This window comes from Musca domestica, unplaced genomic scaffold (assembly GCF_030504385.1).
Source record: "Musca domestica strain aabys unplaced genomic scaffold, Musca_domestica.polishedcontigs.V.1.1 2, whole genome shotgun sequence".
NCBI classification, from domain to species: Eukaryota; Metazoa; Arthropoda; class Insecta; order Diptera; family Muscidae; genus Musca; species Musca domestica.
This window is the reverse complement of record NW_026712249.1, coordinates 41,977,718-42,005,515: the sequence shown is the minus strand read 5'-3', so window position 1 is coordinate 42,005,515 and position 27,798 is coordinate 41,977,718. Positions and strand designations below refer to the sequence as shown.

Sequence of the window (27,798 nt, the reverse complement as noted above, 5' to 3'; positions counted from 1 at the left end):
CAAGATTCTAGCCGTGTGGGTTACAAGATCATTTTGACTTTTGAACTTTATGCTGGCATAATTTATTGGTGCTTCTTTCCAATTTTCCCATACAGGGCAGTAAAAACGCCATTAGAAAACCTCCGACTGTTTATCTTTTCCACACACAGTTTGTTGATTTTCGTTGGATTACCCAACCAGCATACAAAGAAAGTTTACGTAACACATAAAAATATTAACCCTATTCAGATGTTAGATCATTTTTCATAAAAATAAAATAAAACAAAATAAAAAAAAAACTTCAACCAAAATCAACAGGTAATCAAAAGCAAAAATGATCATTTGTTACGTCGGTAATCGATGATGGAATCAAAAGACATGTGGTGGTAAAAGTTATGACCCCCAAGACAGACAAAGACGAAAAAAGAAAAAGCTAGAAGAAGAAAAAGAAAGGTTGAAGAAAAGGTAAAGAAATTCAAACAATGGTCCCCCAAGAGCTGGCTGGCCCTTTATAACGAAGGTTCGAAATGTTTCTTTGGCTATTTTCAATGACTTTGTTTGCCAATGGCAGTCAATCAAGTTGAAGTTGAAGGAGAGAGAGCGAAATTGATTTGATTGTCTGGATTTTGGGGGGCCCTGTGACAAATGCAAATTATTTTCATTTGATTGCTAAGCATCAAAGCAGGGCAAGACAGCTTGGTTTTGCAGATTTTTACAACATCATTAAGTTTGCCATAATTAAATCAAAATGCCAGTTAAGGTGCTTGGAATGTAGACCAATGAGCCGTTAACTTCCGAGTTTTGCCATAAAAGAGGGGCTTTTTAATGGCATTGTTAAACGAAGTGTTTGGCAGAGGTGGCGATGATGATGATGTTGAGATATTGAAAAAATTTGCATTTCATTTTTTTTTTGTTTTTTGCTCGTTGAGTGTCCAAAAATGTCTCTTCTCGTTGTTGTTGTTGCCGTTGCTATCGTTTCCATTGTAACTGTAAATAATAACAATAATAATGATGATAGCTCCAAGATCGCAAAACAGATGGTCCAGCTTTCTGTCTGGGGGATGTCTTCGATTTCGTTGGCATTCATTTCGAATTTGCATTCATTTCAGTTAACATCCAAACGACGCAAAACCGAGAAAAGTTCCGACTTAATCCGCTGACAAAAGAAAAGACAAAAAAAGATAGAAAATAAAAAAAGAAAATGATTCGAAATCGGAAAAGTCTTTTTAGTTTTCCAAGTGTTTTTGTAATCCTTTATGTGATTGTGGCCACTGTCGGCATTGACCCGACAACAGCCCATCAAAATGTATTCCACCTCGAAACACCTCGCACTAGAATTTTTGCAAATATACCATTCCTTCGGAATATTTTACGTGCCGTACGGCCAAATGCCCACGTTGGCAGGAAATCGGATTATCGCAGTGATTACGATGAAAACTATATAAATTATCATGGCGCCCAATTGTGGAAATTAACATTCGATAAGACGATCAGTGAGAACAAGACAAGGACGGTGCAGGAAATGAAATCGTTTGTGGAGAAATTTGGTGAGTACAGAAACACAGAGAAATTTGAGAAAACAATTGAAAAATATCACCATTGCTGAGATTTTTTTCTCAAAAAAAAAAAAAAAAATTACTTCGTTATGCTCTTTTTTTCTATAGAAAAAATCCTCGGTTTTCCGGAGGATTGAATTTTTTTCTTGGAGAAAAATCCTCTGTAATGCTGCAAAAATCATAAGTTAAGACTGAGGATAGATTTATCTATAGAAAAAAATCCTCAGTAAAGATAGAGGATCGATTTGTTTCTATAGCAAAAATGCTCAGTTAAGACTGAGGATCAGTTAATCCTCAGTTAAATTTTTCCATAGAAAAAATCGATCCCCCATCATATTTTTGCGCGAGGATCAGTTTTGATGCGTAGACATTTGATAGGCCGGGTTTTTGAAAATTCTTACTAAAAGGGTACGAAAAGTACTAAAATGTACTAAAAATTGTATACTTTGTATAGGACAAACAGAATGAGCCAGAATTCTTAAATCACGGATGGAGTGCAGGATAGAAGGCCTTTTGGAAATTCGAATGTTCTAAAATGGTACTAAACTTTTAAAATTGTACCGTTTGGTACGGATAGAGTTAAAAACTTGAAATTTGGTATGAGAATCAAGTTTGAAAATTAAGTTTCATATATGAAAGGGGTTTTGGAAATGTGTACTAAGTGAGCGAACTGTACTAAATGGTATTGAATTTGAAACAATTTGGTTAAGGACGAACGGGTGAAGTTGGCATTTGGAAATTTCGTATTCACGTCCCTGTTGGTGGCAGGTTTGAGATAGAGAGTTGATTTTGGAAGTGTGTACTGCAAGTGCACGAAAAGAACTAAATAGTAATATATTTGGTACAATTTCGTACTGGATGAACAGTTAGTGCTTTGAAATTTAGTATTCGGGTCACTGTTCACGTATAGCCTAGACACAGGTGGCTTCGAAAGTATATACTATAATTGTACGAAAAGTACTGAATTGTACCATTTTTGGTATTGGGTGAAAGGTGTAATGTACACGGTTTAAATTTTCTGATCTAATGCATTAAAAACTTTTAAGCCTTAGAGCCTTTGGTTATGAGGACTACGGGAGCCATTGAGTTGGTAGCTACAGTCGGAATGGGGGGGGTGTTGTCCTACTAAACTCAAAGGCATGTCTGTTTACAGCTATTAATATAGACTCCCTAAATAAAATAAATATTAAACTGAAATATGGAATAATTTAAAATAAATTAACATAATTTAATCAAAACCCCATAACAAAAATTAAAATTGAAATAGATCGTTAAAAGTAGTTGTCTTAATCTGTCACCTATATAGAATTTAAAGTTCTCCGATGTTATGAGAATTGGCCTCTAAACCCTCGCCAACCATTGTCCAAAAATGGCAATGTTTTCTTTGGACCCCAAATTTAAAAAACCTTCAAACTATATAGCCAGCCCTATTAAGATAACGTCTTCTTAGAAATTTAGAAATTCATATTGAATTCATATTGAATTTATTCACATTATATACAAAGATGATTAAACTTAAACGTATTTAAAATATACAGAATAATACTAAACGCATAAAGTTACAATATCATAATTTCTTTTCTGCCCCTGAATGGGATAATTCATGTTGTATAAATAAGAAATACAATTTTCACCACAAGGGAGAATTTGAATAAATGTAAGAGAATTGAACTTCGAGAAATTAATATCAGAGTGTACTCTCAACAAACAAAGAGAATACATTAAATTAGATCTCACTTAATTATTCAACTTTACCACAAACAATACAACAAATTTATCAATGATGTTCTCAATCACTTACCACGCTCTCCTGTATTGTTGAAGGCCTTCTCCAATAGCTGGATGCTGGTTCATTTTGATCTGTGAAATTAGTGTGTTTGTTGTTGGTGGTAATGATGTTATCTCATGCGATAAAAATAAAAAATATGATGATAATGAATATAGGTACTAAATATTTTGCAGCATGATATACACTCAAAGACTAAATTGTGTTAATTTAAAAAGAAAAATTATTTTTACCATAGTAATAGATTTTGATATGAAAAAAAAACAATTTATATCTTTGAATACATGTCATGTGCGTATATATAGATAGATTGAGGGAATTATCAATTATACTTATTTTATATCATTTGGGTAAATTGTAATTATATTTTTAAATAAATCCGGTTATTGTTGATATGAATCTATGTAGATCCCATGATTTCCAAAAATGTGGTTATGGCGTATATTCTGTATTGCTGGTCGATCATTCGTTTTGGACGACTGCATGTGTTGAAGCAGGTGAATTCTGACCACAAAGAGGGATGTCAGGATGTAAAACAAAATATCCTCAGAATTCCACTATCAGATTGGGAATAGTTTCAGACACCCAAAACGTAATCTTAGGATATAGCGGGTTTTCAGAACTTCACAAGAACTTCGAGTCAGCAAGAAATCGTAATAGCGTTATATGTCTTGTTTGGTTACGTTCAGGCAATATATATATTTATTGGTTACTGTCAGAGTTAACCTCGATGGGCTTATTTACAGAAAGGTTTCTTGTTCCAACAGATGTTATGTTATGTGTCGATGGTCTTAGTTAAAGGCAGGGTTTTTGTTCACAACATCCACGATGAAGCTATATTTGATCTTCAGCAGACGTCTGCCAGTCGGGTTACGGAATTGGAATAATTGTGCACGAGAGGTTTGTTGATGTTTATGGCACGCCAATAACCCTGTGGCCAATATGGTCCGTTTATAGCCTGGTTATTTGTATCGTCAGAAATCACCAATTTGGAGTTATTTAGGGTTTCCACAATATATTTTAAAAAAAGGGAGGATACTGATTCCAGTGGCCAGGTCACGTTGTGTTGTCGCAGAGCCAATTAATATTTTTTTCAAAAATCACGTAGGAGCAACGCGAAATATATTTTTTGAAGAAAATTTTATCACTTTAAAGTTGATTTAACAACGGGATGCAAATGATAAATGTCGATTTTTTATAAGGATTTTTCGTCTGCTCACGTTCAAGATTTTAATAGAAAAGAAAGATTATTTTACTTGAAAGGCTTAAGCTATTAAGTTAGCAGCAGAAAAATGTCAACAAAGAGAAGAATAAAGTTTTGTAGTTATCGTTTTTGGTAATGTTGCCAGCTTCGAATAAGGTTTAATCGATGTATATACCACATTTAAAAGAAACAAAATGTATTATTTTGATGAAAATAAAGCTGTAGATTACGAATAACCACATCAGAAAATTGTTTTGAGTGTATTTCTAGTTAATAGAAGTGAATTAAATTGTGATCGGTAGTGTAATTTTATTACTAGTGGAGACTCAAACCATTACTATACTACTGAGGTGAGTATAGTAAGTGGGATATCAATGAAGAGAAAAATGAAATTTATGAATGAAATGTCAATGCGAATCAAAACAAAAACTATATTGATAGAAGAATAGACTGACATAGAGAAAATACGCATTTGTGGAATTTGGGCGTGAAATGTCTCTCAAAATTTTTATGAATTAACTGAATAGTAATGTGAAATAAAGTGGACAATCGAGTATTTAGTTTGGTTTCAGACACCAAAGAATGGAAGGTGTACGGAATGTCGGATAAAACTTAGAAGCAAAGCTCTGGCCGATTGTGGAGTTATCCTAAATCCGAGTGTGTGAAAGACGTGTATAAGAAATAAGAAGAATAAGATTATCAAAACAAAAAAGATTTATATTGGGTAAAATTCAATTGTGAAATATATTATTTTAAATGGCTAACTGAGACTGATTTTGTCCAAATAAAAATGTGAGGATTTAAATTAAATATTTAATTTTAAGTGCCTTTTAATAATGCTAGCATTTCCAATCCAGATTTGGTATCTTATTTTAATAATTTTATTTTCAGTAAAAAAATTATATTGCCCACTTTGTAAGGGGATTGTGGATAATAGATGTAATAAAAATTATTTAATAATCTTTTGGCTGTTTGTATAAAACGTCCCTTACAAAGGATATAGAAAAAATTCTGAATTTTGTTATCTTAGGTTGAGATTTCGAAGTGGTTTTGGAAATGCATCCTATATTTGTACGAAAAGTACTAAATGGTACTGAATTTGGTTTTGTGTGAAAAGATAAGGTTGGAATGCTCAAAATTTATAGTGAGGGCCCTGTTGGTATCTGAAATTGAGTTATGGATTGGTTTCAGAATTGAACGAAAAGTTCTGAATGGTACCATATTTGGTATTGAATAAAGGAATTTAACTGAAAACGTGAAATTTTTATGCAGGGTGAGATGAAAAAACAGAAACCAACTGTCATTTCTAAGCCATTCGTCCGACAGCTGTTAAAATTATTCCAGTGACAGCTCATTATATTGTTAACAAGCGTACAAAAGCATTTTGGTGAGATTTTTCCAGAAAAAAAGTTATTCGTGATGGAATTCAAGCGTGATAGTGTGATTTCTTTATATTTGGCTGGAAAACTACAAGTCGCTATCGTTATAGCATTCCAGCATTTAAATGTGAATAAATCTTTTGTGTCTCGTACCATCGCTCGTTACCGTGATGCTGGGAGCGTAGCCCTATGTCAAAGAAGTGGACGGAAGAAAACAGCAACATCAGCAGAAATGATTCGAAAAGTAAAGAAGCGACTTGATCGAAACCCGTGTCGCAGTGGCCGAAAATGGCTCGTGAGCTGAACATATCGCAATATTCCATTCGGCAAATATTGAAAAATGAGATCGAGGTAAAGCCATTGAAATTCAAAAAATAACTTACACCGCATCAGAAAGAAAATAGATTCAAAAGAGCTGAAGAGTTGCTTCGATAAGCCGAAAGCGGTGAACTGCCGAATTTGGTTTTCTCCGATGAGAAAAACATTCGTTGCCCAGCAGTTTGTAAACAAACAAAATGATCCTTTTTACTTGCCAAAGAGGTCAGCTGAAAATATGCCCCTTCGATTGGCCACCAGAACTCAAGCGCCGGCCATGGTGAAGGTGTGGTCTGCCATAACAACCGATGGTCGCTCTTTGCTCATAATAATCGACCGTGGCATCAGATTAAATGCCGAATATTATCGTGAAAATATTCTGGAGTATGTATTAAAGCCTTGGGCACGCAAACATTTTGGCAGCGGACCTTGAACATTCCAAAAGGACTCAGCACCATCGCACTCAGCTCGCGCCACCCAAGAATGGTTACAAAATGAGGTTCCTCGCTTCATTTCCAGCGCACATTGGCCACCAAAACCTCCGGAAACCAATAGGTTGGACTATTGTGTCTGGAGTATTTTGGAAAGCAAGGTTGGCACTAAAAAAATCCAAAGTGTCGATCACCTCAAACAAGCGCCTTGCTGGGAAGTATTCCAGGAAAGCAAGGCTGGCACTAAAAAATACCAAAGTGTCGATCACCTCAAGCAAGCGCTTCGCCGAGAATGGGCCAAAATACTGCAGAGCAACGTGTAGCGGTTTTATTGGCCGTTTGAAGGCCATAATTCGTGCGAAAGGTGATCAATTCGAACAAATCTAAATTTATTCTAAAATTTTATGCTATTTCCCACATTTTTTGCTTTCATTCAAAACAATTTAAAAAAAAATTAAATTATGGTGTTTTACTTTGTTGCACTTTTTATATATCACACTGTAGAACTGAAATTTCGGAATTTGATATTGTGGTTAAATAGTTTTGGACAGAAAAATGAGATGTGGGGCCATTGTGCAAAATTTGCTCCAATTCCAAAATCTAAAGATTTAGTATGACGCTTTAACTTTTGATTAAAAAATGTTGTTGAACTGAGTAAACTCTTCATTTTGAGTTCTAAAAAGGCCTAACAGGAACTGTTGAAACAAATGTACATTTTAAGCTGGATTTTCGCTGACGAAGTTGCGGGCTAATTTTTTTCTATAGAAAACAATTCTTGGTATCACAGATAATCTATTTTTTTACTTAAAAAACGCGGTATTCATGAGGAACGATTTTTTTTTTTCAATTATCTGTGCTCGATTTTTATCTATAGAAAATATCCTCAGTATTTCGGAGAATCCATTTTTTTCCAAAAAAAAATCCTCGGTATTCCGAAACTTTGACTTCTTTCTATAGAAAAAATCCTCGCTGTTCCTGAGGGATCGATTTGTGTCTATCCTCAATGTTTCCGAGAATCATTTTTTGTCTATAGCAAATAATCCTCAATGTACAAGAGTATCGATTTTTTATTGAAAAAAATCCGTTGGCTTTTTAGGGGATCGATTTTTTCTATCGTCACTGTTCTATTTTTTTATCGACCAAAATACTTAGTTTTACTGAGTAGCGAGTTTTTCCCTAGGAAAAAAATTTCTAAAGGAAAGCAATCGACCGTTAGCTTCTGACAATTTCTTTCTTTTTCTTCTATATACAAATTATATCCTCAAGAACTGATGATTTTATACAAAAGAATATTGTCTATGGAATTACCCATATGTCTTACAACGTACCCCATAATATTATAGTTTCCTCTTTTTAAAATTCTCTATATCATCCAAAGTTTTTGTTTGGCATTAAAATTTGATTTGTTTGTTTAGAACTGTGTAAAACAAAATTAGCCGGTTTATTAGCCCTCAAGTTATGACCAATATTACGATAAGAAAAAAAAAAACTAAAACAAAAATCAAATCAAATGCTTCAGGTGTTATGTGGCCAAGTCGCTGTTTGTTCTCTAAAATATGAATATTGCTGACTGCGATGTTTAATTTATAACCTCAATGAGATTTTAATCTCAAAAGCTCTGCTGGAACGAAGAAAAAACGTGTTCAAACGCTTCAAGCGAAACTTGACCTAAGCTAAAATTGTGAGAGAAGAAGAAAGTAGAAAAGCCACTCAAAAGTCACATGTCTCACGAAATTTTTGAAAATTCAAATTTTTTTTCTAATCAGGAAATGCTTCCAAATGCGATAAAAAAATGAAATGAAGAACAAGTGACCCAAAAATTAATACAATATGCAGGGTTGAATCATAAATCTAAAATTGGCTGAAATTAGGGCTTAATGACTTGCAGTCGCCGTCGTCGTCGAAGAGGAAGGTGTTCACGCAATTCCATTACGAATTCATGGAAATAGAAAATGAAAAAACAAAAACTTCTAACTCATTTAGAATAGAATCCACTTAACAAGAAGATGTTCAAAAGAAGTAACCCAGAGAAATGACACACACGGTCAGAGAAAGAATGATATGCTGACAATCTCAAGAATTTCGCTTTAATCAGTTTCTTCGTTAACGCCGTGGCCGTAAGAAGTTCATTTCGTAGAATCATTAGTCGGTGGAAAAGAAAAGAGAACACAAACGAAAATCATCGCAGATAAATATTTTTCTAATGACGTCGATTACCATGACGTCGACGACATCGTTGAAATGTGTTTTAATAGTTTTCACCGCCTTTTTGCCCCTGACATGGCCCTATCGCTACTTTACGCTGCACCGTTCCGATCCAAGTGATTTGTTTTTCCTGGTACGACATCCCACGGATATGAACTCGATTTTCTTCAGCGGTGAAGATTTGTACGATAATACCGTGGAAAGTCTCCAGTGGTTGGTGGGACCGACAGACATTCGTCGCTATAATATTTTCTCACCCTCGTCAACGTATCAAATTAATTTACGCTATCGCAATGATCCATCGGTTGTACGCTATTACGGTTATCAGTTGTGGAAAGTGCATGAAACTAATATGAAACATCCGGAATTGAATAAATTTTGGCAAATGTTTGGTTAGTGTTATGAAAAACAAAATAATTTTGAATATAAAATAAAAAGGAGAGTGATCTCCGCAATGAGAAAAATAAAAGAGATTAAAATCCTTTTATGTGGGAGATACCAGACAACCGGCTAAGAAAGAATTACGCGCGGTTAAACTCACACATACAAAGAAAAATTAAATTGTGTAATCTGTAGTAGCACTGTCTGTTTACCTAACATTCTGTAACAATTGTTGTAAATAGTTACTCGAAATAATGTGAGAGAACGACTCAAGAGAGAAATGTTGGCAGCTCTTTTATTTTAATCATGGATGGGCAAAATAATGAAAGAGAAATGCTTAAGAGAATGTTAAAATAGCATTCTTGTGTCGAAATTTTACTAATTTAATATTTTTCAAACACAAACAAACATCGAAATAAGCTCAAAAAAAGTTAAACAGTATCAGTCGGAATTGCCAACAGATGTATACCCAAAGTTCGATTATTGAACTATATATGGACTTCTATTATTATACCCTCAGCCATATGGCTAGAGAAGATACGTCCCAAGTGTGCCTCATCGAAATAACGGGTTTAGACCTTTGGTCTCTTTCGACCAAATCCGGTTCAGGACATTTGGAGTTCCGTCTGTTTGTCTGGCTGGCTGGTGCGCACGATAACTCTGGAAGGGAGTATCTGATTTTATCCAAACTTGGTACTTCGTAATATTATTGTTAAACATAGATCGTGTTCGGAGATGGGCAATATCGGTCCACACCTTCTGGTACATCCCCCACAAAATGTCAATATTTTCAAAGAAAATAGTTTACTGCACAGAAAAAGAGGGCATAATCCGATCTCGCTCCAATTTTGCATATCCAAATATTTGCATCAGTTCTATGTCGGGTGGACAATATCGATCCACTCCATCAAGTACATCCCTCACAAAGGGTCAAAATTTTGAATAATTACCACTTTTATAAAATGTGATGTAAGAATCCGATTTTCTTCAAATTTCACACATTTTTTTTGTGCGCAGAAAAAGAAGCGATAATCCGATTTTGCTCCAACTTTGCAAATCCGACTATTTGCATCATTTTAGGTCAGGTGCGAAAATGTACAATATCGGTCCACTCCATCAAGTACCTCCCCACAAATTATTTTGAATAATTATAACTTTTTTTTTTTAAAGTAGAATCCGATCCGATGAAGTAAGAATCCGATTGTCTTAAAATTTCACACATCCTAATATTTTTATAAACCCAAGATCTGGTATCGGTCCACTCCTTCTGGTACTTCCCCCACAAGAGATCGAAATTTAGAATATCCATTAAGTTCATAAAACGCAAAATAAACATCCGATCCCACATCTGAACATTTCTATCAACACATAATCTGTTAAAGAAACTATAGAGATCGGACCATTCCTCCTGGTACCTCCTCCACAAAGGGTCAAAGTTTTAAATAACCAAAACGTTTATAAGATCCGAAATAATCATCAGGTTCTCTTTATATTCCACACATACCATTATTTCCACTAATAAAAGATCTGTTGTGAAGATGGGATATATCGGTCCACTCCTTCTGCTACCTCACCCACAAAGGCGCAAAATCTTGAATCAACTTTTGAAAGCTCATAAAAAACGAAATTAACATATGGTTCCATTCAAGACTTGGTACATCTGAATATGGTATATACGATTTCGCATAAAGTTTGATAAAAATGTTGGATTTTCTTGTAATTTTGCCCTTACCAATATTTTTATGTGTATTAAGTGAGGTATGAAAATGGAATACTTCGGTCGACTTATCTGATACCTCACGCACATGTTAAAATTTTCTAACAATTATCATATTATCATGTAAAGTGAAGGTTAGGTGAAGTTACCAATATAGTCCAAACCTGGCACGTCGCAATATTTATATCATGGTTATTTAGGTCCTATACGAAATTGCCAATATTGGCCCCTTCCTTCGGAACTTAGGGGGTTAAACATTTGAATAATCATAACAGAAGTTAAAATAATTTTAAATAATCGTACATTGGCTGAGGGTATACATATGTCGGCAAAACCGACAGATTCTTTTTAACTTGTTTTTTTTTTTTTTTTTTGAAAATTTCGACAATTTTTAAGAAGGTACCAGAAGGAGTACACCGATATTGCCCATCTCTGAACTCGGTCTAAGTTTTATAATAATATTCCGATACACCAAGCTTGGACCAAATCGGATACTCCCTTCGAGAGTTATCGTGTGCACCAGCTAGCCAGACACACTGACGGACGGACGGACATCGGTAGATCGATTCCAAATGTCCTGAAACAGATTTGGTCCAAAGTGACCTACGGTCTAAAACCATTATTTCCATGAGGCACGTTTTGTCCGTATCAAATGATATATACCCTTTGTAGCCATATGGCTGAGGTGATATGCATATCAACTTTCAGCTCTGTTCCATCACCCAATATCAAAAGTAGAACTTTTCGTACAATTATATTACATATTTCCAAAATAAACTCCATGACTCATTTTCAGATACTAACAGAGACCTCAATAACAAATTTGAGGATCCCCGCCCCATTCCCTTCGCCCGATACCCGATTAAGTACCATTTAGTACTTTTCGTACAAAAATAGGACGCATTTCTAAACCCACCTCCATATCTTAACCTTAGACACCGAAAGTGATATCAATAGCAAATTTAAGGTTTTCTGCTCTCTTCCTCAACCTCAAAACCAAATGTAGAACAATTTAGTAAATTTCGTACAAATATGGGACGCATTTCCAAACGCACCTCCACACCTCAATTTCAGACACCATCACGCAATTCCAAGCCCACTTCCAAATCTCAACATCAAATATCAACAGTGACCTTAATATCAAATTTTAGGATTTCAATAATTTAATTTCCCTCATTACAAAATTTGGTACAGTTATAGTACGCATATCTAAAACCAGCTGATTTTCTCAACCACAGACACCAACAGTGACATTCATATCAAATTTCAGAATTTCAGCTCTGTCCCTTAACCCAATTAGTACTATTTAGTACTTTTCGTATAATTATAGAATACATTTCCAAATAACCTCCATATCTCATTTCCAGATACCAACAGAGACCTCAATAATAAATTTAAGGATTCCATGCCTATCCCTTAACCTAATACCATATTTGGTACCATTTAGTACTTTTCGAACAATTTTATTACTCATTTCTAAAAACAGCGCCATATCTTAACCACAGATGCCAACTGTGACATTCATATTAAATTTCATCATCAGATTTACTCCTTCAACTAAGACCAAATCTAGTACCAGTTAGTACTTTTCGTATAAATATAGTACAAAACCACATTCATATCTCATTTCCATATACCAACAGAGACCTCAATAACAGATTTGAGGATTCAAGCCCCATTTTGTATTATTTATTACTTTTCATTCAATTATAGCAGACATGACCAGACTACACACGAACAGCGACCCTAATACCACATTTCATATTTCAAGCACTATCTATTCACTCAATAGCAAATTGTACCAAATTCTGTACTATTCTTGTACTATTTTTCTTGTGCACTTGTACTACACATTTCCAAAACCACCCAAAAGGGACCCCATTACAAAATTTCAGCTTCATCCATTTACTCTAAACCAAACTGTGCCAAATTTAATACCATTTAGTCTGGTTTGCACACTTTGTACACATTTTCAAAATCGCCTTCATATTTTAAACTAAATTTCCATCCTTGATTCTCATCCAAATTTTCAAGTTCTTAGTCCTAGCCGTTGACATAATACCAAGTGGTACCATTTTAGAAGTTTAGTGCCATTTTAAAACTTTTCGTAACCTTAAAGTTCGAATTTCCAAAAAACCCTTTGTTACATCTATCCTGACCTCCATCAGTGACAAATATATGAATTCTAGCTCATTCCGCTTGTCCAATACCAAGTATTCATTTTTAAGCGATTTTCCTTCCTTTCCTTTTTCCTTTTAGTACGAATTTTCAAAAAATTTCCAGTCTTATTACACGCCTACACACCAGGACTGACCCTCGTGGAAAATTTGAAGATTCTAGTTTCAGACGATTCTTCTGATCGTTGATTCTTAGTCAGTTATTTATCTATTCTTTTGTGTATATAAAAATATGTATATCCATACATGACTCTTGTTTCCCGAACTTTTTGAAATTTTGGGAAAGTACGAAAAGGACTGACCCGACTCACTCTAGGTCAAATATAGACTAAAGTATTTAGATGTAAAAAATTTAAAGAAAATCTACATGCATTTCCTACTTTTATGGTTGATATGGGAATGGGTGGTTTTGTGGGTGCTGAGCAACAAAAATTCGACTGAATAGACATTTTGCGAAAGTGACTGTTTCAAAATTTGAAAGGTCCATTTTGTGAGGTCCATTTTTGCAATATTGGTCCACTTCTTCTTAAACCTGTTCAAAAAATTAATATTTTGAATTAAATGTTTATTTTTGTTAAAAAATATGTAGTTTTCCTTGTTGTTCGTATTTATAATCCCTATTTTTTGTTCCAGGCAACGAAGTATGGAACATCAATCAGGATGGTGTCGATATATTGATTGATTACAAGAATACGGCCAAAGCCAAGGAGTACATGACTACAAGTGCTTTCACCTACAACATAATGATTGACGATCTGGAGACGGCCATAGATGAGACTTATGTGGAGGTTAATAATACCAATCCGGAAATGCCATGGCTGGAATTGGAGGGTAAAACAAAAACGCTTAACTTAAAAAGATTAAATTTTAAATTTCAAATATCCCTTCTAGGCAGCACAATGACATGGAATCGTTATCACGACATGATGGAAATCAAACAATTTATGCAATATATATTGGAAACATATCCGGAACAGGCGGAGATCGTACAAATTGGAGTTACCAATAATAAACGTCCCTTGGAAGTGTTGAGATTTTCGAATAATAATCCCGAAAATTGGGCCGTATTCATTGATGCCGGTATGCAGGGACGTGATTGGTTGAGTCCCGCAGCCGTAACCTTGGCCATCTCAAAATTGGCACATCAATGGAAAGTGGGTCCTTCGTATATGCGACACATTGATTGGTATTTCTTGCCAGTGGCCAATCCCGATGGTTATCAACATTCTAGGATCACTGATCGTCTATGGACTAAAAATCGTCATTTTGATAGTAAATCGGGATGCTTTGGTGTGAATTTAGATCGCAATTATGAATATAAATGGGGTGGACCAGGTTCATCGGATAATCCTTGCAAAAATCTCTATCGGGGTCCCAAGAAATTCTCTGAACCGGAAACACGTGCCGTACGCAATTTTATGCTGAATATGAAAGATTTCCTGGGGGCATATGTGTCGTTTAATGGTTATGGCCAGGATATAACCTATCCCTGGGGTGATGCTGATTTTGTGACCGATAATCAGAAACAACTGCACAACGTTGGCCGTAAGGCCATGATGGTAATATTATTTTTTCTTTATGTAAAGAATTAAAATCAAGTAATTTATTTTGATTTCAGAATTTCCGTAAATTGAATGAAGCCGAATATCGTGTGGGTTCCAGTTATCGTTTGAAATTGGCCAGGGCTGGTAACTCAGCCGATTGGGTCCAACATCGCATCAATCCCCACTTTGTCTACAATGTCTTCTTGAAGGATCAGGGCCGCTATGGTTTCCTAATGCCACCCTATTATATCGTGGAGTCTGGCGAAGAGGCATACGAATTTATGCGAACAGTGGCCTTGGCTCTGTATAGATTAAATTAAAATAACGTCGTTCTTTCTAAGTGTTTTGTTTAGTATTTAATTTATTATTTTTTAAGTTATTTATTTTTATTCATATTTTATGTAAATAAATTTAATATTTTATTTTGTATAGGAAAATAATTGTTAAGAGTCATAGCGGAAAAAATATGAGAGCGAAGGTAGCAAAGGGAGTAGAGAAAATTTTCTATGTATATAACCACGAGGAAAAAGAAGATGAGAAAGGTGTCTCTATAGACTAGCATAGGGTTTTCCATAGACCGTCAAATTGGGTAACTATAGACCACCATAGGAGATATCCATAGACTAAAAAAGGGGATAGACAATCAAAAGGGTGTATACTTGGACTTGATATGGGGACTCTGGTCTCACCCATAAAATGTAGGTATCTATAGACTAGCAAAAGGATGGTTTATATGAACAACGAAGACATATATATAGACCAGAGAAAGGCGGTACCTGGTCATTGACCAGAAAAAAGGGGTCGAGTTGGGAGGACGTCTTTTTATACGAATTATGAAGTGAGTCTTCATAGCCAACTTGTAGAGAGTGTCTTTAGAGACGAGTTTGGAAAAGAATTTTTAAAGACGAATTGAGATTTTAGGGTGAGTTGAGAAGGTAGTCTTTATAAGCGAGTTGTGGAGACTTTATATGTGAGTTGGGGAAGAGTTTTTATAGGCGAGTTGTAAAGAAAGTACTCTTTTTTGACGAATTTGAAACTAATCTTCGTAGACGAGTTAAAAAAACCAAATAGTTTTTTTTAGGAGATATGCGAAGAGACTATTCATAGACGAGTTGAAAATGGAGTCTTTTTGGGGGAGGTGGATCCATTATAAGCGAGCTTGCAGAGGTCGGTCTTTCATAGGTGATTTGGGAAAGAAGTTTTATAGCCGAGTTAAGAAAGGGATCTTTATAGATGAGCTGGAGTCTAAGGGGTAAATAATTCATGAAAAGCATCAGATTAGCATTTTTGCTAGTAGTCTATAATATTGTTCTCCTGCAAAAGCCAAGTCTTAAAAATTCAATTGAAAATTTAAAAAAAAATAAAAATTTTTTCGGAAAAAAAATTCAAAATATTAAAAAAATTAATTGGCGAAAAAAATTAAAAAATTAAAAAAAAATTCGGAAAAAAATTAATGATTCCGAAAAATGCCAAGGATATCAAAATAATTTAAAAAAAATCAAAAATAAAACTTAAAAAAACACACAACACAATTTGCCAGGATTTTTTACGATATCTATAAAAGACTAGCAAGTGCCCGCTACTTCCTCAGCGAATAGACTACCTTACATTTTTTGATTGCTTCCAACAGTTCGTATTAGGCCTTTTTATACCCTCAGTCATATGGCTTAATACGGTAAAAACGTGCCTAGTCGAAATAACAGTTTTAGACCCTAGCTCTCTTTGGACCAAATCCGATCTAGCAATGTCCGTCTGGCTGGATGGTGCGCACGATTACTTTCGAAGGGAGTATCCGATTTGGTCCAAATATTGTAATATTTTTGGTCAAACTAAGATCGAGTTCGGAGATGGGAAACGTTATTCCACTCCTTTTGGTGTCCCCCCACAAAAAGTCGAAATTTTCAAAAAAAAATTATTTTTTGCACAAAAAGAGAAAGGATAATTCTATTTCGCTCCAACTTTGTAAATCCTAATATTTGCGTCAGTGCTAGGAGGTCTGGTGCGAAAATAGACAATATGGGTCCACTCCTTCTGGTACCTCCCCCCACAAAGGGCAGGTGTGAAAATTGGCAATATCGGTCCCCCCATCAAGTACCTCCCCCACAAATGGTCAAATGGTACAACTCTCATAGAATGTAATGTAAGAGTCCAATTGTCCTCAAATTTCACACATCCCAATATGTATATTAACCCAAGGTCTGGTGTTAAGATGGAATAATAAAAAAAATAATAATATAATAAAAAAAAACTAAAAAAGATATTTTTTTTTCTGCACAGAAAGAGGAGCAATAATCCGATTTGATCAGGTAAAAAAATGGATAATATCTCCCACAAATGGTTAAAATTTTGAATAATTATAAGTCTTATAAAATGTGATGTATCCGATTGTCTTAAAATTTCACAAATACCAATATTTTTATAAACCCATGATCTGATGTTAAGATGGAATATATATTGGTCCACTCCTTCTGCTACCTCCCTCACAAAAGGTCGAAATTTTGAATATCCATTAAGCTCATAAAACGCGAAATTAACATCGGATTCCATTTTGACTTGACACACCTGAATATTTGTATCAACACAGGATATGCTAAAAAAAACGGCAGAAATTAGGCCATTCTGATACCTAACTCACAAAAGGTCACAATTTTCCGCACTTTTAACTGTCATAACTTGAGAAATAAGTCAGCGATTCTTTACGACTTGCTATATCTAAATATATCTCTCTTTGCCAGAAACCTGAGAAGAATGTGAAATTTATTATTTCGATTTAATTTGGATATAAATGTTCGATGTTCTTGTAATTTTGCCTATACCAATATTCTTATCTGTATTAGGTGAGCCATGAAAAGGGATCGCTGGACTATATCTGGCACCACGCACATTTTAAAAAAATTATCACATATCGCAAAAAAGGAAAAAAAGTAACCAATATAGACTAAATCTGCGACGTCGCAAGATTTATATCGTATTTATTTATGTCCGATTCAAAACGGACAATATTAGCCCATTCTTTCGGAACATACTCCAAAGAAGGTCAACAATTTGAATAATCAAAGCAGAAGTCGAAATATATTGAACCAATCGAACATCGGCCGAGGTAATACATTTATATACTTTTATACTTTTTAACTTATTTTTAGTATATTTTTTATTAATTTATTATTTTTCACGGAAACTCAACCTTATGACATGCCCACGCATCAAGACTGGCCCTCATGCCAAATTTCAAAATTATAGCTTCAGCCGTTTCATTTAGGCGTTTATTCAAGATCAATATGTCAGTTATTACGTCATTTTGTATATACAGGTAATATAATAATAAAACCAGTAAAGAAAGTCTTAAAGTCGGGCGGGACCGACTTGATGATACCCTACACCACTTTGCTAATTTAGCAGGGCTCCGCATAACAATTAAAAGTTTTAATGGGAGAATTCAATCACACACGCTATGATTATAATTATAATTTAAAGTTCAAAGGACTAAATATGCCGAAGCATTGGTAGTTTTTAAATTCGGACTTGTATTGCCCATTTGGTGCATAATTAATTTTAAATCGGATAAAGATATATATGGGAGCTACATCAAAAATTGATAAAATTTGGCAAAGATATTTCTGAGCTGTATTTGTTACGGAGTGCATATTACGGCTGTAGGTAACAAATATAACAAATCGGATGAACAGTATATATGGGAGCTATAGCTATATCTGAACCGATCTTCACTAAATTTGACATACTAGCTTCTAGACTCAATTCGGTCGTAAGTGCCAAATTCCATCACATTTGGACAAATATTAGACGTTTGGTGCGCAATAAAATGTAAATCGGACGAAGTTAGATATGGGATCTACATCCAAATCTGAACCGATCTTGATAATATTTTGCAGATGTATTTCTGAGCTGTATTTGATATATTTCCCCAAATATTGTTGTTACAGAGTGTATTTACAGAGGCTGCGGAGGACAAAAATAACAAATCGGATGAACAATATATATGGGAGCTATAGCTATATCTGAACCGATTTCGATTATCTCCAATTTCAATAGAGTTCGTCCTTGGGCCAAACAAATGATTTGTGCAAAATTTCATCTGGATAGGGCAATAAATGCGAACTGTACTTTGTTTACAAAAATACACGGACAGACGGACGGACGTGCATAAATCGACTCAGAATGTGATTCTATACAGATCATCAAAAGGAACTATGGGTCTATCTCGTTTCCTTTTGCCTATTTCAAACAAATGCACAAAGACATAATACCACCTTGTAGTGTAGGGTATAATTAAACCCCTTAAATATCAAACGGCGGTAGACGCACTGAAATTAAGTAGTGCCAGCTTTTAATGAAATGTTACGAAGCTCTTATAAGCTGTATTTAAATAATCAACAAATAAATTCTAACATCAATTGATATAACTCATGTATTTTTCTCTAATGGGTTAATATTCGTTATGACTGCGAAAATAATTACAAAATTAAAGCATACTTGTAGGCTGTTGTAACAAAAAACAAATATGTACTGTACAAACAATGCCACACATTCTCTGCAAACCAAAAATTCAGCATATTGGAAAAGATTAAATGGAATTCCGAAATGATTGAAAATGAAATTGAAATTGAAAGCCAACAAAAATGTGCAGACAACTGCATGTTCGTCATTTAGGCACAATCTCATCATGGGCAGAACTGAAAGAAAATCACAAAATCGAACTTAGTAGATGAGGGAGAGCCATTCAAGCAAAGAAACAAAACCAATTGTTTGTGAGGATAATGGTCTTCCTCTCCATGTCGTTAGTACTTTCTAGCCTTTCTCGCCAAGTTATGGTGGAGGAAGGGCAGAGGACAAACTCTTTATTGTCGGAGAAATGGCCATTCCACAGAAAAAAAGTGAAGCAAAAGAAGAAAAAAACCAAACGATAAGAAATGTTTTTTGGCCTGGCCTTTCATGGCCGGTGAATGAATGAATGGTTGGTTCGTTGTCGGTGGTTGTGGTTCAATGGTCCATTAGCTGGCTGGAAGCTGTATTAAATTTGTAGTAACAATAACTAACAAAAACAACCAACGAAAAACACAAAAACAAATGAGCTCTAGTTTACAAACAAAAGCCAGATTTTTTTTAGTGGAGCTTGGCTCGTTTACTTTCATTCGCCAGCAATGTTGGCTAGTTGGCTACTGCTGATGATGGGCGGTTTGAACCAAAAAAAACTGAGATTTAATTAAACAATTTATTGCATTATCGATATTGTTTACAAATAAATGCGATTATTTGCCCAAAAAAAGAAAAAAGACGAAGTTGCACACCATTGTTGTTGTCGAACAATAAACAACAATTTGCTAAATTGTGTGGCTCTCCATACAAACTAAGAAAAGTGTAACACTTTTTTGGCTTTGTATGCGGCCAATTATTTATCACTTCAATTGACTCTAAAGTAAAAGTGAAGCAAAATGAGAATGAAGCTGCTGAAATTGCCATTATCACGAATCGACCCTTGCAGATAATTGAGAATGCACGAGAAAGAGTGGTGTTCGAAAACAAAGGTATGATAACTTTTACTTTCAATTGTTATTGTAAATTACCTCTAATTATGGGTATTAAGTCGATTTTTTGAGTGAGTTCTTATTTTTTAATGCTATTATTATCATTGTTTTCAGGATAGTTTGTAATTTCGCTTTTATTTCCACGAAATACTAGCTTCAGGAATTTTAAGGAAAAATTGTTTAAAGGGAAGTAAATGAGGTATTATAAGAATATTTTAAAGTCTCAATCATACATAACACTATGCGTCACAAAAAATGTACAGGGCAAATCCAGCAGATCATGAACATAGAGCTAAAAAAAGCTTTGATATACAGGGTTAAATAAAAAAACTGCAACAAAGTCAAACGCCATAATTTTTACATTTTTTTTAAATTTTATTGAATGAAAGCAAAATATTTCGGAAATAGCATCAAATTTTAGAATAAGTTTAGATTCAAACGGCCAATGAAACCGCCACACTCTGCCCGAATGTTGCTCTGCGGTATTTTGGCCAATTCCCGGCGAAGCGCTTGCTTGAGGTAATCGACACTTTGGTATTTTTTAGTGCCAACCTTGCTTTCGAAAACACTCCAGACACAATAGTCCAACGGATTGGTATCCGGAGATTTTGGTGGCCATTGTGCGCTGGAAATGAAGCGAGGAACCTCATTTTGTAATTATTCTTGGGTGGCGCGTGCTGAGTGCGATGATGCTGAGCACAAGGCTTTAGTACACCCTCCAGAATATTTTCGCGATAATGTTCGGCATTTATTCTGATGCCACGGTTGATTAATACGAGCACAGAGCGACCATCGGCTATTATAGCGACTCACACGATCACCATGGTCGGCGCTTGAGTTCTGGTGGCCAACCGAAGGTGCACATTTTCAGCTTACCTCTTTGGCAAGTAAACATGATCATTTTGTCTGTTTACAAACTGCTGGACAACGAATGTTTTCTCATTGGAGAAAACCAAATTCGGCAGTTCACCACTTTCGATCAAGCGAAGCAACTCTTCAGCTCTTTTGAGTCTATTTTCTTTCTGTCGCGGTGTAAGTTCTGGCACTTTTTGGATAGTCAATGGCTTTACCCCGAGCTCATTTTTCAATATTTGCCGAATGGAATATTGCGACATGTTCAGCTCACGAGCCATTATTCGGTCACTGCGATGCGGGTTTCGATCAAGTCGCTTCTTTACTTTTCGAACCATTTCTGCTGATGTTGTTGTTTTCTTCACGATAAAATTATCGCGAAAATATTCTGGATGGTGTATTAAAGCCTTGGCACGCAAATATTTTGGCCGCAGACCTTACACATTCCAATAGGACTCAAACTAAAACAATATCACAGTGTCGATCACCTCAAGGAAACGCTTCGCCGGGAATGGGCTAAAATACCGCAGAGCAATGTTCGGGCAGCGTGTGACGGTTTCATTGGCCGTTTGTAGGCGATAATTCGTGCCAAAGGTTACCAATTCGAACAAATCTAAACTTATTCTAGTTTTTTCCGACATTTTCGCTTTCATTCAATAAAATGCAAAAAAATGTAAAAATTATGGCGTTTGATTTTGTTGCAGTTTTTTATCACACCCTGTATATATCATTTGATACAGTCAAAATGTGCCTTACCGAAATAGCGGTTTAAGACCCTAGATCTCTTTGGATCAAATCCATTTGGAGTCGATCTAGGGGTGTCCGTCCAACTGTCAAAAACAAGATGTGGTGTGAGGATGGAATATATACGACCACTCTTTCAGGCACCTTCCTCGCAAAGAGGTCAAAATTTTGAATAACCATGATGCTCCTAAAATGTGAAATAAGCATTCGATTCTTTCCAACCTTCTCACATTCCAACATTTTTACTAACGCAAGGGTAACTTTCAATGGGTAATTTTTCAATGCTTATATCTCGCATAAGTTGGGAATCAAGTTAGCGACTTTTTCAAACTTGGTATATATACATTTTTCTCTAAACCAGAGACCTTTGTATATTTACTTATTATTTGTATTAAAAAATTCTTGAATGGATCACTGTAGTAAAAATGAGTTTTAGGTTTAAAAAATCCCCCAACATTTTAAGTGTGAAAGTAATTTCAATTATGCCATTGGGCCCATTCTACCTCATCGTATTAGTTCAAACCACTTTTTTATTTTTAAAATACAAGACATAATTTCTAATTAATCATTATGTTTAGATTATAATTATTATTAGTTGGATAATTAATTGATTTAGCCAGAGGTATAGGCCAAAGTTTGAGTTTTTGCAATGATTTATGATAGATTCTTTTTAATCGATTTTAAATGATGATTTTAAATTTTAAAAGCTTACACTCGAAAAAATTTGCGAAATCATTAATACCGATAAATTTCATATTCATATCAGGTTTTTGGTTGAGAGAAATATTTAGGAATATCGGGTTGTAAAGAATTGCTGACCTGTTTCGCAAGTTATGACAGATAAAAGTATTGAAAATTGTGACCCTTTTTGGGATAGATATCATATTTACAAAAGATCTTGTCTTAGCAAAAATGTTTGGATGTGTGAAATTGGAAGAGAGTTGAGTGCTTATTTCTCTTTCTTACATAGCGTTTTGTTTTTCAAAATATTTAATCCTATGTTGGGGAGGTTTTAGAAGAAATGGTCCGATCTCTACCATCTTTATAACAGATCTTGTGTTGATAGGAATATTGAGATGTACCAAGTCTGAATTCAATCGGATATTAATTTAGAGTTTTATGATCTTCATGGATATTCAAAATATTGAGCCTTTGTGGGGGAGGTACCAAAAGAAATGGTCCGATCTCTACCGTCTTTATAACAGATCCTGTGTTGATAGAAATATTCAGATGTGCCAAGTCTAAATTGAATCGGATATTAATTTCGCGATATTCAAAATTTCGACCTTCTGGGGGGAGGTAGCAACAGGAGTTGACCGATATATTACATCTTAACACCAGACCTTGGGTTAATAAAAATATTGGGATTTGTGAAATTAGAAGACAATCGGACTTATAAGAGTTGTAATGTAATTATTCAAAAGTTTAACCCTTTGTGGGGGAGGTACTTGATGGTCCGCACCGATATTATTCATTTTTGCACCTGAGCTAGAACTGACGCAAATATTAGGATTTGTAAACTTGCAGCACAATCGGATTATCGCTTCAATTTATGTGCAAAAATATTATTATTTTGTTTGAAAGTTTCGACTTTGTGTGGGGGAGGTACCAGAAGGAGTTGACCGATATATTCCATCTTAACACCAGACCTTGGGTTAATAAAAATATTGGGATTTGTGAAATTAGAAGACAATCGGACTCTTACAACACATTTTATAAAAGTTGTAATTATTCAAAAATTTGACGCTTTGTGGGGGAGGTACTTGATGGAGTTAGCCGATAGCACTGACGCAAATATAAGTATTGCGAAGTTGAAGCAAAATCGGATTATAGTTTCTCTTTCTGTGCAGAAAATATAGTTTTGGAAAATTTCGACCTTTTGTGGTGGAGGTTCCGGAAGGAGTGGACCGATATTGGCCATCTCCGAACTCGATATAAGTTTGACAAAAATATTACGATGTACCAAGTTGGGACCAAATCGGATACACCCTTCGAGAGTAATCGTGCGCATCGGCCGAACGGACGGACTGACGGACGGATGTCGCCAGATCGACTCCAAATGTCCTAGAATCTAAAATCATTATTTCGATGAGGCACGTTTTTTGATACGGCCAAATAATATATACACTTTTTAGCCATATGACTGAGGGTATTAAAATATATTTTCGTAGGAGGACTTTTTGTCGAAAAAGTAGCGACCACTTGCTACTCTGGTATTAATGTCACCACGGACAAAGTTTGAAATTTATCGGGTACTTCCTTAACTCTATATAGATATTTTAAATGGAAAATTTCTTTCTCAAAATATTACGATGTGCTACGTTTGAACTATATGGGGTGTCCTCTTTGCTTAATATGAGAGATGTATTGTTTCTGCAAAAATGCTTAATAATGGATCACATCTGATACGAGTATGGCTATATCGTCTCAAAATATTCTAAAACGGATATTGTCCCATAGAACCGGGTAAGGATATATAAAATAACCAATCGAAGGCAATTGCCGAATCGAACCTTCCACATCGTCACAAATATTTAAATGCTTCTCGCTGATCTCTTGACAACAACCACCCCCCCCTGGATATTAAAATGTTGATAAAGTACTATTCTCATACATATTTCGATTTAATTCTGGAAATTTGTTTAAATTCGATCCTGGAAATTTTAACTGGATATATTTTCACTTTTTGCAAAACTTTCCAAAAAAATTATAAAATTTATAAACTGAGCATAAAATTTTTATAGATATACGGAGGAACAATTTCATACAAAAAAAATTATTGCTTCCTTGAGAAAACATTCGTCATACGCCAAAGAACATTTTTTTTTCTTCGAGTGTAACGTACACTCTCAATACACGATTACCAAGATAAACAAATTACTATATTAACGATGCCATATCGATTTCATAAAGATGATCTTCTAGGCAGCTATTTAACCTGCAGCATAACAATAACAGCAACTCCATGCTCAAATTACAAGAACAACAACAACGGCTATGAACATTAATCAATTCGTGATGGCTGATTGTTACACATGGTTTTGAATATGAAATTAACACCAAAATTACAAAAAAGTGTGGCGGCATTCAAAGTGGTTAGCTTTAGCGTCTAAACGACCGACAAACCGACTTTCTGTTGGTATTTTTCCTTCCAAAACTTCTGCGCTTGAAATGAAAGTGAAAGTTTTCTTTGGATTTTTTGGAGTGGTGTGGTGGTGGTAGTGGTGTTACCCGTTCGATGTTTGTTTTGGTTATGAGGGGTTTCGGTAGCATTTTTTTTTCAGTTTCAGCTTTTGTAAAAAAACACCGTAGATTGTGGCTTACAAACCCCACTGAATTGGGGCCCCATGGATTAGTGGTGGTGCAAGTGTGTGCCCGGTCTGCGTCTGCGTGTGGGTCAGTATGTCTGCTTCTCCTATTTTGGCTTTACCTTGAATTTGTTTTTATTATTGCATAAATTAGTGATTCTAATTAACAGTTGTTGTGGCCGTGTAGACGAAATTCGGTAACAGATATTGATCTTTTTCCGCAGTATTGCATAACTTTTGGCTTTTTATTGCAAAAATTAACATTGGATTCACAGAAAAAAAAGAGAATCCCCTGTCTTCTCTGCTGAAATGAAAGTTTGAATGAAATGGTAATCATCGGAGTTTTCAACATCCATTAGCCTGGTTTTAATTGATGACTTTTGAAAATGAGTGTTGACATTTTTTTTATTATTCACCGGAACAATTGACATAGATTTACGATTACGATCCGAAGAAGACGAGAGGTTATTAAAATGATTTATATACATATCGTGTTGACGACGTGCTCATTTTTAAACATTATTTGCAGAGGTAAACAAGCGAAACTTATGTTAAATAAATTGAACGAAAGTAAATATTTTGAAGGTAATCGAAAGATATGTAAATAATCAAGCTGCGATTAAAATACAGTCAACATGTTTAAGAGAAATTAATACAAATAAATATAAATTTTAATATTTTGTGGAACTTATTATTTAATTGAGTTTATTGATGAAATAAGAATTAACAGATGTATACCCTAGGCCAATGTTCGATTATTTAAATATATTTGGATTCCTGTTATGATTATTCAAACGATTGACCCTCTATGTTCCCCACCAGAAATGGGTTCCGAAGGAATGGACTAATATTGTCCATTTTGTTTCGGACCTAAATAAATATGATATAAATATTGCGACGTGTCAGGTTTGAACTATATCGACTTCACTTCCTTCACTTTATATGAGTTATGTGATAATTTATAGAAAATGTTAAGATGTGCGTAGGGTACCAGAGAATTCCATTTTCATATTTAAAAATATTGTTACGGGCAAAATTACAAGAAAATCCTGAAATTTCTCTGAAATTTTATTCGAAATCATAAATTCCATATTTATCTCAGTTTTCTGGTTGAGAGAAATGTTTAGATAGAACAACTTGCAAAGAATCACTGACTTGTATCGCAAGTTATGACAGATAAAAGTATTGAAAATTGACACCCTATGTGGGTGATGTTCCAGAACGGGTTCGCAGAGCATTTTGGCGTACAAAAACATTTTGGTGAGAATTTTCCAGAAAAAAAATTACTCGTGATGAAATTCAAGCGTGATAGTGTGATTTCTTTATATTTGGCTGGAAAACCACAAGTGACTATCGTTAGAGCCACCCAGCATTTAAATGTGAATAAATCCGTCAAGAAAGTGGACGGAAGGAAACAGGAATATCCGCAAATATGGTTCGAAAAGTAAGGAAGCGACTTGATCGAATCCCGCGTCGCCATGGCCAAAAAATGGCTCGTGAGCTGAACATATCGCAATATTCCATTCGGCAAATATTTAAAGAATGAGCTCGGGGTAAAGCCATTGAAATTCCAAAAAGTGCAAGGACTTACACCGCAACAGAGCTAAAGAGTTGCTTCGCTTGACCGAAAGTAGTGAACTGTCGAATTTGGTTTTCTCCGATGAGAAAACATTCGTTTTCCAGCAGTTTGTAAACAAACAAAATGATGAAATGAAAATGTTTACTTGCCAAAGATGTCAGCTGAAAATGTGCACCTTCGGTTGGCCACCAGAACTCAAGCGCCGGCCATGGTGATGGTGTGGGCCACCATAACAGCCAATGGTCGCTCTCCGCTCGTATTAATCGACCGTGTCATCAGAATATTATTGCGAAAATATTCTGGAGGGTGTATTAAAGCCTAGGGCACGCAAACATTTTGGCCGCAGACCTTGGACATTTCAACAGGACTCACCCAAGAATGGTTACAAAATGAGGTTTCTCGCTTCATTTCCACGCACAATGGTCACTAAATCTCCGGATACCAATCCGTTGGACTACTGTGTCTGAAGTATTTTCGAAAGCAAGGTTGGCACTAAAAAATAAATAAATTTGAAGAGAGGTGGATGCTTATCTCTTTGATGAAAATATTGAGATGTACCAAGTCTGAATGGAATCGTATATTAATTTCGTGTTTTATGAGCTTCATGAATATTCTGACACCTGACCTACTACTAATGCAAATATGAGGATTTGCAAAGTTGTAGCAAAATCGGATTATCCCTTCTCTTTCTGTGCAGTATTTTTTTTAATTTCGGACTTCCACCAACTATGATCTAAAATTAGTACCATTTAATGCTTTTCGAACAATTATGGTACGCATTTGCAAAACCACTTCATATCTCAAACCCAGTTATCAATATGCAATTTCAGAATTTCAGGCCTATCCCTTTACCCAATACGAAATTTGATACCATTTAGTACTTTTTGTACAAATATAGGACGCATTTCGAAAACCAACTGCATATCTTAACCACAACACCAACAATGGTAAAATTCCAATTCTGGTAAAATTGCAGTAAACATTTCTAAAACCACCTCCATATCTGAACCTCAGATACAAACAGTGACTTTAATATCAATTTTCAAGATTTCAGGCCTATTCCTTCACCCAATACCAGATTTAGGACCATTTAGTACT

At 35.1% G+C, this 27,798-nt stretch overlaps 1 protein-coding gene across 1 annotated transcript; it reads left to right on the top strand.

Moving 5' to 3' along the window:
- The first annotated feature begins 1,180 nt into the window (after window positions 1-1,180).
- On the top strand, window positions 1,181-14,998 carry LOC109613279 (carboxypeptidase A2). Its single transcript, XM_059121975.1, has 6 exons — window positions 1,181-1,526; window positions 2,582-2,625; window positions 8,797-9,247; window positions 13,764-13,961; window positions 14,022-14,689; window positions 14,749-14,998. The coding sequence occupies exons 1-6, from the start codon at window positions 1,181-1,183 to the stop codon at window positions 14,992-14,994; spliced, it is 1,953 nt and encodes a 650-aa protein (XP_058977958.1). The 3' UTR covers window positions 14,995-14,998.
- The last annotated feature ends 12,800 nt before the right edge of the window (window positions 14,999-27,798 follow it).